This window comes from Microcaecilia unicolor, chromosome 1, assembly GCF_901765095.1.
Source record: "Microcaecilia unicolor chromosome 1, aMicUni1.1, whole genome shotgun sequence".
Taxonomy (NCBI): domain Eukaryota; kingdom Metazoa; phylum Chordata; class Amphibia; order Gymnophiona; family Siphonopidae; genus Microcaecilia; species Microcaecilia unicolor.
In genome coordinates, this window is record NC_044031.1 from 186,864,920 (window position 1) to 186,877,950 (window position 13,031).

The following is a 13,031-nucleotide window of genomic DNA, read 5'->3' on the forward strand; positions in this document are numbered from 1 at the left end:
CATGGTCATTTTCAAACCAGAAAAGTGATATATTTTTTTGCTTAAAAATTGCTCTGTTTTAGAAGCTTTTGCGCTTTGTGTGTCTTTAAGGGCCATTTTCAAACAAAAAATGTCCAAGGGAAAAATGCACAAAAATAAGTCATTGGGATGTCTGGGAACCAGCAGTCTTACTAGACTGGCCACACAGACATCCCAGCAGAGCAGTGGGGCAATCTAGGGGACACTGCAGTGAACTTCACATAAAAGATCCCAGGTACATATCATATCATAATCCCCTTATATTGTATGGTGAGCCCTCCAGGAATAGCAAAAAAGGTTCTGTACCCTACTGTAAACCACTACAGTAGTGGTTATGCCTGCAGGTGTCACTTGTATGTAGGTTCAGTAGATATTTTGTGGTTTTTTGGGGCGCTCACACTTTCCACCAAAAGTGTACCAATTAGAGTGGGATATAGGCCTGGGTCCCCTTCTCTAGTCCACTGTACCAACCACTAGGCTACTCCAGGAACCTGCTTGCTGCTCTAACAGACATGGCTATAACATCTGAGACTGTCATAGAGGCTCGTAAGTACTATTGGTGTTCACATTTTTTGGGGGTGGGAAGTGGTCAGTGACCACTGGGGGAGTAAGGGGGGGTCATCCTTGATTCCCTCCAGCGGCCATCTGGTCATTATAGCACCTTATGGTGCATTTTTCAGTCTAAAAACAGGTCTAGACCCAAGCATTTAGATTTTCACCTTGGATGTTTTCATTTTCTTCCATTATGGATGTAAAATGTCCAAGTGTTAGGCACGCTCTAAGCCTGCCTTTGAAATACCCCCGACACACTCCTTTGTGGTTTGGTCGCACTGCAGACAAATTGCATACATAGACATTTGCAAAACAGGTTTCGAAAATACCGATTTGAACGTTTTGAGAAGATTTTCAGCCAAATGCTGCTTTATGTCACTTTTTAAATGTTTTTCTATTTTGAAAATAAGCTCCATAGTAAATCAGTAGAGAGGTTGTACCTTGGGCTTACCTGAAAGTGAAGATGAACTCCTATTCAGGATCATGGAAGATAAAAAGAGTATGTTCTTGAAAAAAAGAGCGTGAAGATCCAGCTGGAAAGAGCACACACTGTAGTATCCTTTAATGGACAAGTCCTAGAAAAAGCTCTCTTTGACCAAGACCTGTCGTTTCTTTCTTTACTTAAGTCCAAGCATTCATTTCAATAATTTTTATCTCTTAGTGTCCTTAGTTGTGCACATTACCAAGATTACTAAATGGCAATGGTTCCTGCACACCTCTCTTCATCGGTACACTTTACCCACCCTTTTTACTTATTTAGCACTATTCTTCACTTTTATATTTTTATAATTTTAATTGTCAATACTCATCTTTGGAAAATACATCAAGCTCAGGGGTTGATGTTACTGCCGACATGCATGTTTCGCCCTTAACAGGGCTGCTTCAAGGACTACCCCCTAAAAGAAATTATATACAAAGATTAACTTCAACGATATGGTGACAGAGACATATACTTAACTACTCATATCACCCCACCGTTATAAACCCTCTCACTCACCCTTTGCCGTTTAGCGCCAGCTCTGCTTTAAAGTTAAAGGATCTTCCCCTTGCAAAGATGGCCATGGCGTCTCTCTAACCCCCTATTATAATCTATCAAACCTGACGTCACCTCTTTTCCTCCCGACTCCTAACAGGGTAAAGCTGCTGAAATTTACCACAGACTACCACGCAATATATAAGTGCAAGTTGTTTGAAGCCCCACAGTGACTATACGGAGAAGGAAGCCATTGTGATTGTTTCTTTCTTTACAACATCCGTAAAATCCGCCCCTTTCTTTCTGAGCACTCTACCAAAACCCTCATCCACACCCTTGTCACCTCTCGTTTAGACTACTGCAATCTGCTTCTTGCTGGCCTCCCACTTAGTCACCTCTCCTCTCTCCAGTCGGTTCAAAACTCTGCTGCCCGTCTCGTCTTCCGCCAGGGTCGCTTTACTCATACTACCCCTCTCCTCAAGTCGCTTCACTGCTCCCTATCCATTTTCGCATCCTGTTCAAACTTCTTCTACTAACCTATAAATGTACCCACTCTGCTGCTCCCCAGTATCTCTCCACACTTGTCCTTCCCTGCACCCCTTCCCGTGCACTCCGTTCCATGGATAAATCCTTCTTATCTGTTCCCTTCTCCGCTACTGCCAACTACAGACTTCGCTCCTTCTGTCTTGCTGCGCCCTATGCCTGGAATAGACTTCTTGAGCCCCTATGTCTTGCCCCATCTTTAAATCTAGATTGAAAGCCCAACTCTTTAACATTGCTTTTGGCTCGTAACCACTTGTATCCACTTGCCGCCACCTACCCTCCTCTCCTCTTTCCTCTACACATTAATTGATTTGTTTGCTTTATTTTTTGTCTACTAGATTGTAAGCTCTTTGAGCAGGGACTGTCTTTCTTCTATGTTTGTGCAGCACTGTGTACGCTTTGTAGCACTATAGAAATAGTAGTAGTAGACCTATATGCTTCCATTATTATGAAGAGAAATAGAGGTCAATGCTTTCCATCAGAAACCAGGAGTCTGTAAAGTGAAAAGGAGAACCAATTAAAATATACTCATGGAGTCTTTTACTAAAGCGTAGCTTGAGTTATCTGCAGCAGGGCCTATCTTATTCCTATGGGCCCTGCTGCAGATAACTTGAGCTAAGCTTTAGTAAAAGACCCCCTCAGATTGTCTAGCTTTAACATACAATAAAAAGAGAGTTTCAGTCCTTTGACTTAAGTCATGAGGTCTAAGAACATCAAATATTGTTGGATATTCCTCTTTGGACCATCTTTTATACAGCAAGGCAAGAATGTTTATATAAGAGATTTAGAAGAATGTGTGGACTGGGTGCAAGTATTGGTGATGAACAGGAATCTACTTTCCCCTAAAGTAAAACAGCAAATCAGAATGGTGATTGAACACTCCAAAATGAAGAAAAATTTCCAAAGGCCGTAGATCATCTTGGGATTTATCAAGACCCAGAGATGGATGTGTCTAAGGGGCTCATTTTCAAAACACTTAGGCGTATGTTTACTAAGGTATGTTAGCGTTTTTATCGTGCCTATACGTTTTTATGGACACATTAGTGTTTAACGCGCGTACACTGTTTGCGTGCATTAAAAACGCTAATGCGCCCATAGCGTCGCTTAAGTAAACTTAGCCTTTAGACTTACAAAGTTACATAGGGGCTCATTTTTGAAAGAGAAAAACGTCCAAAAAGTGTCATAGAGCAGCGTTTGGACGTATTTCCTCTCAGAACGTCCAAATCGGTATTTTCGAAACCTATTTTGCAGACATTTATCTATGCAATTCGTCTGCAGTACATCCAAATCACAAAATGGTGTGTCAGGTGCATTGGGGGTGGGATTAGTGTGGACTTGGGGTGTTTCTAACATTTGGGCATCTTATAGCCATAATGGAACAAAATGAATATATCTAGGGCTAAAACTTCAATGTTTTGATCTAGACCTGTTTTTAGAACAAATAAGGCACAAAAAGGTGCCCTAAATGACCACTGGAGGGAATCAGGGATGACCCCCCTTTACTCTTCCAGTGGTCACTAACCCCCCTCCCACCCCCCAAAAATGTGAATAAAAATATCACTTACTAGCCTTTATGACAGCTTCAGATGTTATAGCCAGTTTTATTACAACAGCAAGCAGGTCCTGTAGTGGAAGTGAATGTTTCCTGGTCAAAGAAACTCCTGGCTTTCTCTGTCAACAGGGCCCCCCCAGCTGATGATAAGAGTCTGGATGATGTAAGGACCATTATTGCATCTTTTCCTGGTCTAGGAACTCTTAGCATTGCTTAGATGTAGAGACCAGTGATGTAATGATTATCTATAGATAGGTATTGTTTCTTTTTAGTTATATAGTTAATCATTGTGTGTATATAGCTAATCATTGTAGATTTTAGATAACCTCTTATAAAGGTCTCATTTACCTAATATGAATCCAAAAGAATCCACAGTAATTATTGAGTAGTCTGTGTCAGTGAAGCAGGCTGTAAATCCATAGTAGTACAGGTCCCTAGAGTACTGTAGTGGACTGTAGAAAAGGGGACCCAGGCCCATTTCTCACTCTACTTGTCATACTTATGGAAAGTGCGAGTCCTCCAAAACTGACCAAAAACTTGCTGTACCTACATATACTGTTCTTTAAAACTAGCACTCTCATTTTTAAGTTACTATTCGGCATGTCCCCTGACTACATGCTAGACTTGATTGAAATATCGCTGAGGAACCCAAGCCCAGAGACCAGAAGCTATCAACTACTCCATCTGCCTAACTGTAGAAAACCTATAAATCCATCTACAAGGCTGGATTCAGCTACCTTGGTTCTAAATGGTGGAACTCGATTCCCAAGACAATAGGGAACATCACCGAGTACCTTCAATTCAGAAAAGGCCTGAAACCCTACATCTTCAAAAAATATTATAATTAAAAACTTCTTCAAGAAATATTATGATTAACATCTCACCACACATAATGCACTTTGTTCAGCACTGAATGTAATATGAAGAAGAAAACACAATGACTGTAATGTAATGCTAAATACAAAAGAATGTAACATCTACTAAATTGTAAGCCACATTGAGCTGAAACCTGTTTTTGGATACTTGTGGGATATATGAATATAGGTGACCCCTTCACCCATAAGAGCTATTGTAGTGGTGTACAGTTGGGAGTGGTGGATTTTGGAGGGCTCAGCAGAAAAGATAAGAGGCTAATGTGAGATGTGTACCTGAGACCTTTTATGTGAAGTTCACAGCAGTGCCCCCTAGGGTGCCCCATTGCTTTCCTGGGATGTTTGTGTAGCCAGTCTGCTAAAATGGCTTGATTTTCTGTGATTTACACTTGGCCGTTTTTTTGCCCCAAAAAATGGACCAAAAAGATAAATGCACAGAGCACAAAACCATCTAGCACGTGGCCATTTAAAACAAACACACCAAAAAACTACGTTTTTCTGTTTCGAAAATGGCTATGGGGTTCTTTTACTAAGCTGCGGGAAAAAGAACCCTGCGCTAGCAGTGGGGGCCCTTTTTACCACAGTGGGTAAAAAAGCCCCCAGACACACATATGGCCATGTGGTAAGAGCCCTTACCACCACTCATTGAGGTGGTAATAAGGGCTCCTGCACTAACCCGCTGTAACCGAGCAGCACACGGCGATGCCCAATTACCACCAGGTTATGCCACGCAAGCCATTTCCGGGGGTTTTCTTTTGAAGAAAGAGCATGATCAAGGTACTTATGAAAAAACTAAATAGGGTGATTATAGAAAAACATAAGAAGTACCATGTTGTCAGGTTAGTGGACCATCAAGCCCAGCATGCTGTCTCTGATAGTGACCAATGTTATTTAATTGATAGTAACCAAGAAATCTTAATGGGAAGATCACGTTCTTGTTACATATTCTAGATCTAGGTTAAGGGCCGAATATTGGCACCAACTGCATAAGTGCCAACTCCGCCCCTGGATTGCTCACAAATGAGCTGGTTTTGGCTTAGGCACTAACTACAGATGTTCAGTGAAACTATTCAGTTAAGTACCACTGAATATTCACAGCTAGCCCCGGAGAAGTGATTTAAACAGCCAGAAGCCTCTCTGGCCCATATAAATCGCTTTGAATATCAGGCAGATAGAAGATATTTAGAGTACTAGAAGAGCCTTTTCCTTTGATAGCATGTGGGAAGCAGGAATCATTCAAACTTCTATTTCCCCTTCCACATTTCCACTCTCTGTCTGTTCTCCATACACTGTTTCTCATCTTCTTCATAACCCTCCTTCCCCCTTTCCCAGCATCTTGTCCCTCATATCTTCACCCTGTTTACCTCCTTCTCCAAAATTCATTTACCCTGCCCTTAGCAGCGCAGGTTCCAGTACAGACCTTCGGGGAACTCTTCTGGTTATCCATAAATCTTCTATACATCTCACACCAATCCAATACAGCAAGAGGAAAACAAAACATCTAAAACACAAGGAAGAAAAAGGCTTAGTAGACCCTGACCTATTCAAACAACAATGGTCTTTAAGGGTTCTATTGTCGATCATAGGCATAAAAAAACCTTCAGTGGGTTTTTTTTTTTATTAACAAAAATAAATTAGCGCTCCACTGCAAATCACTTTGAGAAAAAACACTCTGAGAAAAATCACTTTGACTGCTTCAGGGACTTGCGGTATACAGTCAGCGGGAGCAGACTTTCAAAATTTCTGCTCCCCCAGAACAAACTGACTGTATACTGCAAGTCCCTGAAGCAGTCAACAAAATGCTGGCCACCGTCGGACCATTGCAGCAGTCTGAGAACTTAAGTTAAGTACTGTTTTTTTTTCTCAAAGTGATTTGCAGTTGAGTGCTAAAATGTATTTTTGTTAATAAAATAACACTGGAGGTGTTAGTAAAACCAGCCCTTATTGTGAGGTTTGAGACAAGATCCAGGGTCTGCTCAATGCCTCCCTTTTAATGTGCACTCTTGTTTATTTTAAAGATGCAGTGACGGAGTTAAGCAGTGAGTTTAAAGAAACCGGGGAGCCTATCACTGATGACAGCAATGCCCTGCAGAAGTTCTCCTACAAGCTCGAGTACCTCTTGCAAGTAAGCAAATCATTCTGCTGCTTCAACTGGAATTATTTATACAGGGGTTTTTTTTTAAGTCAATTAATAAATCAAAGGTGTTTATGGTTCATTTTGCCCCACTGGGAATCTTTTACATCCACTGCTCTCCCTGTCACAGTTCTCATAATCTATGAGACAGATTTGATGTGGGTAATATTCAGCCTGCACTAGTCAGCATTTTTTAAAATGCCAGCCATATCTGAATAAGAATAGCATTGATTATCCGAGTATGTGCTGGCCAGTGCTACTTATCTGGCTACCATCAGTAATCAGATGGGTACCTGGATAGGTGACTGGATAAAGTTAGGACAGCTGTTTCGTCTGTCTTAAGGTTATCCAGGTAGTGATCTGAATGTTGCTGCTAATCACCTCTGCTCACACTCCACCCCTGGAACTCCCTGGCACCACCCAAATAGTGCTGAGGCAGCCTGACCAGATAATCCTGTTGAGTATTATACCATCAGTTTTTATAAAGATAGATAAATAGGTATACATATACATATTTGAAGGGTCAGCTTTGAGCAGGCAGAAAGCTATGTAACCTGAACGATGTAAGGTACCTGGTTAGAGTTATATCTATATTCATCAATCCGAAATTGCTTGTTCCTTGGCTGAATATCCATGTATAAATTTAGCTGTATGAGTAGAATAAATTGAAAGTCATGCTGGAGAAAGTGTAGGTTATACTGAAAATCAGGTAAGTGCCTTCCCTCCTCCCCCCCCATTGCCCACCTGTATTTAAAATAAAGCCTCCCCTTTCCCCCACCCTTATTAAAATTCTATAATAGCAGTAAAGCCCCTCTTCCCTACCCATTTTTAAAAAAAATACAGTGGCAAATTCTCCCCCTCCCCCGTATTAAATTTTTTTCCTTGAAATTGTATTGAATTTTAAAATTATAGCAGTGGCAGAGCCCTCCTTCTCCATACATATTAAAAAAAACCCCAAACAAAAACAGTGTGCCAGCAAAGCCCTCTTCCTTTCCCACACCTGTACCCCCCTATTCTGTCTTTCTGTGTATACCCTCTAATCAACCCCCCCCCCCCCCCGCCAAACTGTTCAGGAAGCCCCCAGAAGGGGAAGAGGTTCTTACCACATCTTGCAGAATTGAATACTAACTACTAGTACTGCTTTAGCATGTTGCTTCATGTTCCCAAGCAGTCCCTTGTCAGAGAGCTGTCAGTGAAGGAACCAATCCCTGTTCAGTATTCCAAATGAATCAATCCTCATTTAGTGGCACTTCTTGTGACCTTGGTCAAATCTCTTTACCCTCCATTGTCTCAGGTATAAGCTTAGAATGTAAGCCTTCTGAGGGAAGGAAAAAGCTACTGGGGCCAATATACAGCACATGGGAGGGAGGCAGGCCGGCTAAGTCCCATGGTAAGCACTGAGTCCAGATATTCAGTGTCAGGCCGTTTCCAGTGACTGGCAATGAATATCTGTTTCCATATCATCAAGCTGATCAATCCATAGACTGGTGGGTTGTGTCCATCTACCAGCAGGTGGAGATAGAGAGCAAACTTTTGCCTCCCTATATGTGGTCATGTGCTGCCGGAAACTCCCCAGTATGTTCTCTATCTCAGCAGGTGGTGGTCACACACAGCAGCAGCAGCTCTGGCTAGGCCTCCAAGCCTAATTTTTAGGTTTTGTTGAGTGCCTGGGGTTGAGGGCTCTTTTGAGCAAGTGCAAACCTGGTGGTGCCAGGTCCCTCCTTTTCTCCCCCCTCCCGCTGGCTCCGTAAAAAAAAAAAAAAAAAAAAAAAAAAAAAATTTTGAACGGCCTTAAAGGCGTTTATTTCGACGTTTATTTAAGCGTCTATTGCAGCTACTCACTGAGACACCAGGTCGTTACAACTCGGAGCGGACAGCAGGTAATTTTACCTTTTTATAGCGGGCGGGGGTTCCCCGATTCTTCTCCTCGTGGCACATGGCGGCGGAGGGCGAGGGCGCAAAGGGTCGCTCCCCGGGTCGCTTGAGCGCTTCTAGAGGGGATGCGGGGGTCTTAAAGCCTGATTCGCCCTTCTTGGGTGACAGTTTCGTGACCGATGAATGTTCCGGTCCTTCCTCCGGCGTGGCGGTTTTTCCCGCCATAAACGCCCATCCCCCGCTCCTCGCCTCCGCCATCTTGGCCGGCCACGCGGCTCGGCCGGCTTCTTCTTGGGCCGCCCTTGAGGTTGGAGACATTAATGCCATGAACGCCCTTAATTTGGGCGACGGCACAGAAGCGGCTAAAAATAAGAGCCGTTCTTCCCGCGCGGCTCCTTCGCGGAGTTTCGCGCCGGACGCCATTTTGGATGCGCAGCATGTCTCTCCCCCGCTGTTGCGAGCGCCGGTTGAGAGCGCGCCTAGGGCTGTTGCCCAGGCTGCGGAAGTGCACGGTCTGGGGGGTTTCTCCCCCGAGTTTGTTTTGCTGTTGCATCAGGCCTTCCTCATGCACAACGCTGCCCCCGCTCCCTCGTCTGGTAAAGAGGTTGAGGTTCCCAGAGGTAAACGCCCTCGGGTTGATTCTCAGGCCTTGGAGGAATTTGTCTCCTCCGATGTAGATGAGGGCAGCGTGTCTGAGGTCTCCCAACGGTCCTTTGCGGATTCCTTGGAGGAGACGGATCCCCGCTCGGATGGAGCGGATGACCCCTCTGCAGCGCGGCTTTTTCGCCCAGAGGATTTGCCCAACCTGTTGTTACAGGCCATGGACACTTTGAAGATATCCTCTCCGGAGGACGTCTCTCCCTCAGCCCCTGTTGGCTCTGCCATTATGCTGGGGACGAAGCGCCCGCCTAGAACCTTCCACGTGCATGATGCCATGCACACCTTAATTTCGGCTCAATGGGATGTCCCAGAAGCGAGCCTTAAAGTGGCTAGGGCTATGTCCCGCCTCTATCCTTTGGCTGTGAGTGAACGTGAGGCCTATCTGTGGCCTACCGTGGATTCTTTAATCACTGCGGTGACTAAGAAAACGGCTTTGCCGGTGGAAGGTGGCACGGCCCTGAAGGACGCCCAAGACAGGAGATTGGAGGCGGCCTTAAGGTCGTCCTTTGAGGCGGCTGCTTTAAGTTTGCAGGCCTCAGTGTGCGGCTCCTACGTGGCCAGGGCGTGCCTTACTATGGTGCAGCGGGCTTCTCCCTCGGACCATTCCTTGAGGGCTGATTGGCCAGCCCTGGAATCGGGCTTAGCCTATTTGGCAGACTTGCTGTATGATGTCTTGAGAGCCTCAGCTAAAGGCATGGCTCAGACAGTCTCTGCGCGGCGGTGGCTTTGGCTGAAACATTGGTCTGCTGACCATGCCTCTAAATCCCGCCTGGCTAAATTGCCTTTTAAAGGCAAGCTGCTCTTTGGGGTCGAGCTGGACAAAATCGTGGCCGATCTCGGCACGTCTAAGGGCAAGAAGTTACCGGAGGTCAGGGCTAGGGCTAGTGCTCGTCCCGGTACCTCCAGAGGACGGTTTCAGGAAGCCCGTCGGTACCGCCCGGGCAGGTCGGGTGTTTCTGCCCCCTCTTCCTTTAAGAGGAATTTCTCCCCCAAGCAGCATTCCTTTCGCAGAGACCGCCGTCCCGGAGGTGCTCCCTCCGGTCCTCCCCCAGGGTCTCGTACCCAATGACGGGGTCTTGGTCCACGCCCCAGTACAGATTGGAGGACGGCTGTCCTCGTTTCTGGGCGAGTGGACCACAATAACTTCAGACGCTTGGGTGCTGGAAGTCATCAGAGACGGCTACAAGCTAGAGTTCTGCCGACCCTTAAGAGACGGGTTTGTACTCTCTCCCTGCAAGTCTCCGGTCAAAGCTGTGGCAGTGCAACAGACTTTGGACAATCTGATCCGCCTGGGTGCGGTCGTTCCGGTGCCAGAAAGTCAGCTTGGCAAGGGGCGTTACTCCATTTACTTTGTGGTACCAAAGAAAGGAGGTTCTGTTCGGCCTATCCTCGACCTCAAAGGGGTCAATCGGGCCTTGAAAGTGCGGCACTTTCGCATGGAGACTCTCCGCTCTGTTATAGCGGCAGTGAAGGCAGGGGAGTACCTGGCATCCTTGGACATCAAGGAAGCGTACCTGCATATTCCCATCTGGCCTCCTCATCAACGCTTTCTGCGTTTTGCAGTCCTGGGACGACACTTCCAGTTCAGAGCCCTCCCTTTCGGGTTGGCTACTGCTCCGCGGACCTTTTCCAAAGTAATGGTGGTCATAGCGGCCTTCCTGCGAAAGGAAGGAGTACAAGTCCATCCTTATCTGGACGACTGGTTGATCCGAGCCCCCTCTTATGCAGAGTGCGGCAAAGCTGTGGACCGGGTAGTTGCTCTTTTGAGCTCCCTGGGATGGATCATCAACTGGGAGAAGAGCCAGCTGCGCCCGACTCAGTCCCTGGAGTATCTGGGAGTTCGATTCGACACCCAAGTGGGCAGAGTGTTCCTGCCAGACAATCGGATTGTCAAGCTTCAGGCTCAGGTGGACCAGTTCCTAGTAGCCTCTCCTCTTCGGGCTTGGGACTATGTGCAGCTGTTGGGCTCTATGACGGCCACGATGGAAGTAGTGCCCTGGGCCAGGGCTCATATGAGACCACTACAACACTCTCTGCTGCAGCGCTGGACTCCGACGTCGGAGGATTATGCGGTGCGTCTTCCCTTGGATCCAGCAGTGCGCAAGGCGCTGAGCTGGTGGATGCAGACAGACAAGTTGTCTGCGGGAATGCCTCTGGTGACCCCAGAGTGGATTGTCGTCACGACGGACGCCTCGTTGTCGGGCTGGGGAGCCCACTGCTTGGGAAGGACAGCGCAGGGGCTCTGGTCTCCTGCAGAGGCGAAGTGGTCTATCAACCTCCTGGAACTCAGAGCCATTCGGTTGGCGCTTTTGGAGTTCATCCCGGTACTGGTGCTGAAGCCTGTACGGGTACTGTCGGACAATGCCACGGCTGTGGCCTATGTCAACCGCCAGGGAGGTACCAAGAGCGCCCCTCTAGCCAAGGAGGCTATGAGTCTATGCCAGTGGGCGGAAGCGAACCTGGAACAGCTGTCAGCGGCCCACATTGCCGGAGTCATGAATGTCAAGGCGGACTTTCTCAGTCGCCATACCTTGGAGCCCGGAGAGTGGCAGCTATCTGCTCAGGCGTTCTTGGACATCACGAAGCGCTGGGGCCGGCCGAGCCTAGATCTGATGGCGTCATCGGCCAATTGCCAAGTGCCGCGCTTCTTCAGCAGAGGACGGGACCCTCGATCCCTGGGAGTAGATGCTCTTCTCCAACAATGGCCGACACAAGAGCTTCTCTATGTGTTCCCGCCCTGGCCCATGTTGGGCAGGGTGCTAGACCGGGTGGCAAAGCATCCCGGCAGGATAATCCTGGTGGGTCCGGATTGGCCCAGACGTCCCTGGTATGCGGACTTGATCAGGCTCTCAGTCGACGATCCTCTGCGGCTGCCAGTGGAGCAGGGCCTGTTACATCAGGGTCCCGTGGTGATGGAGGATCCCTCCCCCTTTGGTCTTACGGCCTGGCTATTGAGCGGCAGCGTCTGAGGAAGAAGGGCTTCTCAGACAAGGTCATCGCCACTATGCTGAGGGCGAGGAAACGCTCTACTTCTACTGCTTACGCCAGGGTTTGGCGTATCTTTGCAGCGTGGTGTGAAGCAGGCTCTCTTTCTCCTTTCACTGCTCCAATTTCTTCAGTGTTGGCGTTCCTGCAAGAAGGTCTGGACAAAGGCCTGTCGCTCAGTTCCCTTAAGGTCCAGGTAGCGGCTCTGGCTTGCTTCAGGGGCCGCCTGAAGGGTGCTTCCCTGGCTTCGCAGCCAGATGTGGTGCGCTTTCTCAAGGGAGTTAATCCCTGCGCCCTCCTCTGCACTCAGTGGTGCCTGCGTGGAATCTCAACCTGGTGCTAAGAGCATTGCAGAAGCCGCCGTTTGAACCCTTGTCGAGGGCATCTCTGAAAGACCTGACGTTGAAAGCAGTCTTTTTGGTGGCTATCACTTCAGCCAGAAGAGTTTCCGAGCTCCAGGCGCTCTCATGTCGAGAGCCTTTTCTGCAGTTCACTGAGGCAGGAGTGACTATTCGCACAGTGCCTTCCTTTCTGCCCAAGATTGTTTCTCGCTTCCATGTGAATCAGCAGCTCTGTCTCCCTTCCTTTCGTAGGGAGGACTACCCAGAGGAGTACTCTGCTCTTAAATATCTGGATGTGAGACGAGTCATCATCAGATACTTGGAAGTGACCAATGATTTCCGGAAATCGGATCATCTGTTTGTCCTGTTTACAGGTCCTCGTAGGGGTCTGCAGGCTGCTAAGCCTACAGTGGCAAGATGGGTCAAGGAAGCCATTGCAGCGGCTTATGGGGCCGCGGGGAAGGTGCCGCCTATCCAGCTGAAGGCTCACTCCACAAGAGCTCAGGCGGCCTCGATGGCAGAGGCC

General features: G+C 47.3%; 1 protein-coding gene across 2 annotated transcripts in view; it reads left to right on the forward strand.

The window, feature by feature from the left end:
* The window catches only part of FYCO1 (FYVE and coiled-coil domain containing 1), a 219,264-nt gene that overhangs the window by 56,848 nt on the left and 149,385 nt on the right, over positions 1 to 13,031 (forward strand). For both annotated transcript variants that reach the window (XM_030203275.1, XM_030203282.1), the window contains exon 3: positions 6,529 to 6,635. In XM_030203275.1, the coding sequence (XP_030059135.1) occupies positions 6,529 to 6,635 (107 nt within the window). The remainder of the gene's footprint in view (positions 1 to 6,528; positions 6,636 to 13,031) is intronic.